Genomic DNA, 6000 nt, shown 5'->3' with positions numbered 1-6000 from the left:
AACCAAGAACTCAAAATGTAAATGGCATTGGGAAGGAAATAGTTATCTTTATTCAAACATAAAGCCGGTTAAAGTGCTGATATCATTAGACAAGATTGAAAACTTATTTCCTCGAAAACATGTCTAAATTGTACATGATGAGTTCTATACCTCCCCAAACATAAGTATCAAAGAGTCGCCTCCTGTGCCCTGGTTCTGTGCTCAGGCACTTTTCTTCACTTCAGCAGACTTGATAATGTCAATGAACTCCGGCTGATGATGAAGGCACAATGAAAGGGAAATATCATGAAAATCAACAGGTAAGGAAAGGTCAACTGAAATGAAATTAAATAACTAGTAAGTTTCGCTACCTTTAGGGAAGCACCACCAACCAAAAACCCATCAACATCAGGTTTTGCTGCCAATTCCTTGCAGTTTGCACCATTAACGGATCCTGGATCAGGCACCAAATTAATGAAGCATAAACAAAAAAAGGGGAGAAAATTAATCATCATTCTATTAACTCCCTCACCACCCCGTTAAGAAACCAAAATGACAGCAAATATCATCCAGCAGCATGAGAAAAGCACATTGTCTTTTTAGATATTGGTTCAGGATACCACAATATCTTCTATCTCTGAATGCAAACAAGGCATGCTCAACTTCGCAATAAGGTTCAGGTTCAATCAGTTCCCTCAGTATTGTGATGGTGCCCACGCTATAAATAGATATATCAAGGAAGGCATATCGATCCATCTGGACCAAGCATGGTGCACAACCGCTTACACTTCCCCAAGCATGTTTTCAATGAATTTGTGTTGAAGAAAAATGCATAGCATGTTCTCTACTCAGTATTTTATGCAAGCATCTGCCTTGCTTACAGAATGCAGTATTTAATATGTAAGGCTTTTTTTTTTTATTTTTCCCAAAACAAAGAGCAATACGAAAAAAAAAAAGTACTTGGAATTTTCAACCAATGTATTCATCTTATAGGTCTGCCAAAAAAGAACAGAACAAATCAAGAAAATGAACTGACTGCAAGTAGCATTAACATATGAAGATACCTCCATAAATAATCCTGGTGGTTGCAGCAACTTCAGGGCTGGTATTTGCATGAAGCCATTTCCTCAGTTCAAAATGCACCTATAACATTAAAAAACAAAAATTTCAAAAAACTAGTCATGGGAAACCAACAGGCAAGACACAATCGCAGATTAACTGGTGTTTAACATGCAGGAAATAACCTGAGAAAACAGGCAGATAAGAAACAACATAACAGTTATGGGGCAAAAACACCAGTTGCCTGCTATAAATGAGCTAATACTGTGAGATTGAAAGTACATAGAATCATAAAAGATTTTGAGTTCTAAGAAAACATAAAGCTCAGCACGTTAATTTGAATTATTTATGTTTTCGTGGTACAGGAAATAAACAATGGGTGTTAAATGCTCCTTTTTCTTTCTCGTTCGGTGCATATAATGAGTGCAACTTAAACAAGAAAACAAAGTTTGGACTTGCCTCCTGTGCCTGAGCAGGACTTGCAACCTTTCCTGTTCCAATAGCCCACACGGGCTCATAGGCCAAAACAACATCAGCCCAGTTTGATACTCGCGCTGCAATAAAACAAAGTTTAAACAATTATTGATACTACTATAAACTCTTTTCGGTTAGGATATAGTGAATGCAACAAGATAAATAAATGAATCAACATAGTCATATGTTCCAAATTGATGAACACATCTACTGAAATAATGAGGGCATGCATATATGAAGCCCCTTGGTATGATCAAAATCCAATTAAATGAACGATAAATACAGCAGAAGTTTTAAAACGTTCATTTGAAGGTGCACTGCAAAACTTGGAACCAGGAGGAAGAGACAGTTGATTTCAAGCTCATCTAAAATGTGTGGCCATGTGATCAATTACCCCCCTTAAAACAAGGAACACTGCATCACTGTATACAAGAGTACAGTGTTTCAGTTAATAACAGAATGATTCTACATGCCCAACTAGTGACCGATTAACTTAGTCAACAATGTTCCACCACTGTCTGAAGGCCAGAACTTCTTATTTGGAAAAATTAAACATGTACAACATCATAAATCCAAAAAAGCATGGTTAATATATGCTATACCTGCAATTGCTTTGGTTTGTGCAGCAACAACCTCCGTGGTAGATCCTGCTTCCCGCTGCTCAAGAGTCTCACCAACACAAGCTATCACCTTCAACCCTTGAGAAAGTGCATATGCAACCTTGTCGCCCACAAGCTAAAGGAAACACCCCCCAGAGTGGGAAGTTATTACATGAGTGAAACTTTAAATAGTTATGATAAAAAGAAGCACTTGTGAGGCATTGACAGTACAGATTAACTACAGATAAGTTATTGCTATACCATGTAACACAAACTTACCTCATTTGATTCATTCAGGAGACTTCTCCTTTCGGAGTGACCAAGAATGACCCAGGGAATACCCAGATTCACAAGCATCTCAGCACTGCACATAAGAAGACCAACTTCAGCATTTGGAAGTTCAAATCCCACAGACAATAAATATTCATCGATTCCATATGTCTAATAGTCAGCACAAACAAAATACTAGGCCAGCTAATAAAGATCATTAGCGCATACCTGACTTCACCGGTGAAAGCACCCCCTTTCTTAACCCAACAATTTTGAGCCGCAACATGAAAATCAGGCCTCAGCGAACTTTTCACCAGAGGAAGAAACACGTATGGAGGGCTTACAACAACCTCTGTAGAAGATCATACCAGTTCTTGATACATCAGTACGTTAAAGGCAGATCATGATTAAAAATCATCAGTTTCTTGTGATTTTTGTAAATCCAATTTGTGTAATTACCTTTCAGTTGTGCAATCAGATTAACAGCAACACTTTAATTGAACAAAAGAAAGCGAGAGTAAGAAAGACACACTTACCAACAACATCAGATGAGGGCACTTGAGCATCATTGAGAGTTGACACTATCTTCTTCACTTCTTCGGTGGTTCCATTCTACATCCAGAAAAAATTAAATCACCAATTCAAATAACTGATTTGATTACTTAAAAAAAAAAACCTGATCTGAATCAGATTTCGATATCAATAACGGAATAGATAAGAATAAAAACAAGACTCACGCATTTCCAGTTACCGCCAACGAAAAACTTCCTGCCCATTGTAGATTGTGGAGTGACGGGTTTTGATTTTTAGTTTTTGTTTTTGTTTTCAGTGTCGGGTTTTTGTTTGATATTTGTGGAGTTTTTATGGTGATGGATCGATAAATCTGTGGTTATTTTATTTACTTTTCTAGCCTCGAATCTGTTTCGAATATGCTTGTAGGAGATGGATTTGATAAGGGTGGTTTTGGAAATTGAAGTGAAAAGGACGTTAGGATTAACGAAACAGCCTGGCAGTTTTGTGATGCTTATAGGCCCATGGATTAGTACGTCATGGTTAGCTGAGGATAGGACGGTGTATTTCAGGGATTGGGCCATCTAACAATTTTTGGACCGCTCGTAATGTTAAACATGACAGGAATCGTGATTGAGGTGTATTGAATTGGTTTGGTTTGTTTGTTGAATTTTTTAAAAATAGTTTTAAAATTTATTTTATTTAAATTATTAAAAAATTATCATTTAATTAGATTATTTTCTTTTTAGAAGAAAAAATTTTCCAATCAATTATACGAGGGAGATGGAGAGATGATAATGCTGCTAAGATTAATTATTATTCTGCCGCTCTGAATATGATTTGCAAATTTATTAAAATTTATAATTTTAATTATTTGTATCATTCATTCATTGTTTTTTCAAGTATTAAAATTTAATAAATAATTTGGAAATTATTTTATTTCTGCTAATTCTTGAGATTTTCAAATAACCTGTAAATTCTTTATAAAGGTTTTTTTTTACAGACAACTATAGTTGTTGCGAATGCACTGTGTTTGATTTGTATAATGCAGGGGATACGTAAACCGATACTTGCAATGTTAAAGTTGAACTTATACTGTACTAGTTATGTTATCTTTTTTTATAATGCAGGGTATCAATTGACGTTGTATTAGTTATTTCAGGATTGGTTTAATTTTTATTAAAAAAACAATTAAATTAGAATTGAAAGAAAAAACTAAAACTAGTTCAAACCGGCTAGTTTTAGTTCAATTTAGTTAGTTTTTAGGACAAAAATCAGTTCGAATTATTTGACTCGGTTTTTTCTGTATTGGCTCGGTTTTTTTATTTTAACTTGGTTTTTCAGGGTGGCTCGGTTGTAGCTTGGTTTTCTGGTTTTAACTCGGTTTTTTCTATTTTTTCTAGTTTGGATTCGGTTCGATTTTTTATTTATAAAACTAAAACTGAACAGAACCGACTAATTTTTTTATAATTTTAATCGGTTTTTTTATTTGGTTTTTTCAATTATTTTTTTAATTTAATCAGTTTTTTAGTTTTTATATTTATTTCTACTTTGTATCCCTAACAAGCTATTTTTCAGTTTTTTTTTGCTTGTTTCTACTTTGTATCCCTAACAAACTATATTTCTCTTCGATGGAGTAGGGAAATTCTCTTTTTTTCCCCTTTTTTTCGTTTTTTGAGTAGCTAAAAGCCCTTCAAGCCCTTTTCTAGAAGTTCGCTGGTGCAAACATACAATGTACACGCTCACCGATTCAGCAAAGCATTGCACGAGAATCCCACCTTCATCAAATTGGTTTGCCCTGTTTGCAGCCGGCAGAAATTTTTTAAATTTAACATGTTTGTCAAAGCCGTATTACCTTAATCATGATTAATTGTTGAGATGAAGTAATTTAACATGTTTGTTGTATCTATTTTATCCTTGAACATAGTTAATTGTCAAGTTTAAGTTTTTTATGTTTAATATATTTACCATATTTATTTTTTTTAAAAAGATTTTCTATAATAAAAATCTTGATGAAAAATTATCTTATCACTTTTATTTTATTCATGTCATGGTAAATGGTAGAATTATAATTTTTAAATCAAAGAGAGAATTTGAAAAAAAGAGAGTAAAATTTAAAAACAAAACAAGTAGGGGAGAACTTGAAAGTGCAAACTATGTATTTCGTATTAAACAAGTCACGGATCAAAGGATATAATTAAAATCTCAAAATGTTTAGACTTAAATGTAAAAATTTTGAAAGTCTCGGTGCACCATCACCCCTCGTGGCCCATAAAACCTGGAAGAAAAAACTTAAATTAGACGAATAATAACATAATCATGATATAAAGGTCGAATATAGCATGCACGGTGACTCTCTGTGCCCGCTGATGTGGTAATTTTTTATGCAGTCAAGGTTAAGTTCATAGTTATATTATCTTTTTTTATAAAAACAATGTGATGGCTTATTCCACGTGTTTTTGATGGCAAATGTTTTTATTTAAAAAAAATGAACGTGCAGGTTTATACTGCTCCTTTCCCCGTCAAATCACAGAAAAAAATATAAAAACTAGAAATAAAAACAAAATTAATCTTAAAAAAAAAAAGTTAAGTTAACCAGCTATACCACCAAACTGAATTCATAATCCTGCCAGGTATAACAATTTTTTATATAAAAAACCATTTTTCATGTAAACACATGCTAGCCAAATGCATGGGATTTTTTCATACCAAGTAACAATTTGCTTATTTAAAAGACAAAAAATAAAGGTGGTATGCGACCTTGAAAGATAAAAAAGTTTATTTTTTTTGAAAATACAGCAAAAAAGAACAAGAAAAAGAGGAGGATTTATTGTCTAATGTAAAAATATATATATAAAAAACAAACAAATAATGAAATGATTGGTTAATTTTTAAAGATCAAAGAGTAAAAAATATCTCTAATTAAACATGCTTTTTAAATAAAAATAGCTAAAATAATATTTTAATTATATTCTCATAATAATGAAATATATGAATGGGCCCAAAAAAAGAGACTCAAAAAATATGAAAAGATAAAAAAAAATTGTTGAAGGAATGAGAACAAAATAAAAATAAAAAATATATAAAATGTTAGGGAATAACATGGTAA

At 32.9% G+C, this 6000-nt stretch overlaps 1 protein-coding gene across 1 annotated transcript; it reads right to left on the bottom strand.

Moving 5' to 3' along the window:
• Positions 1-3238, bottom strand: LOC105127555 (triosephosphate isomerase, cytosolic). Its single transcript, XM_011028898.1, has 9 exons — positions 3119-3238; positions 2918-2993; positions 2610-2733; positions 2391-2475; positions 2115-2247; positions 1498-1592; positions 1044-1122; positions 351-433; positions 1-252 (listed from the first exon to the last, which is right to left on the bottom strand). The coding sequence occupies exons 1-9, from the start codon at positions 3155-3157 to the stop codon at positions 202-204; spliced, it is 765 nt and encodes a 254-aa protein (XP_011027200.1). The 5' UTR covers positions 3158-3238; the 3' UTR covers positions 1-201.
• Between the last annotated feature and the right edge of the window lie 2762 nt (positions 3239-6000).

The sequence above is a fragment of the Populus euphratica genome, unplaced genomic scaffold (genome assembly GCF_000495115.2).
Source record: "Populus euphratica unplaced genomic scaffold, PopEup_1.0 scaffold13.1, whole genome shotgun sequence".
NCBI lineage: Eukaryota > Viridiplantae > Streptophyta > Magnoliopsida > Malpighiales > Salicaceae > Populus > Populus euphratica.
Note: the sequence above shows the minus strand (reverse complement) of the source record. Positions and strands in the feature narration are given on the sequence as shown.

Coding starts and splice junctions, on each gene's coding strand:
- LOC105127555 (XM_011028898.1), bottom strand. CDS start 3,157: ATGGGCAGGAAGTTTTTCGTTGGCGGTAACTGGAAATGC. Junction 1,123..1,497: donor GTCCTGCTCAGGCACAGGAG/GCAAGTCCAAAC, acceptor TTAATGTTATAG/GTGCATTTTGAACTGAGGAA. Junction 434..1,043: donor CACCAGGATTATTTATGGAG/GTATCTTCATAT, acceptor TGCCTGATCCAG/GATCCGTTAATGGTGCAAAC.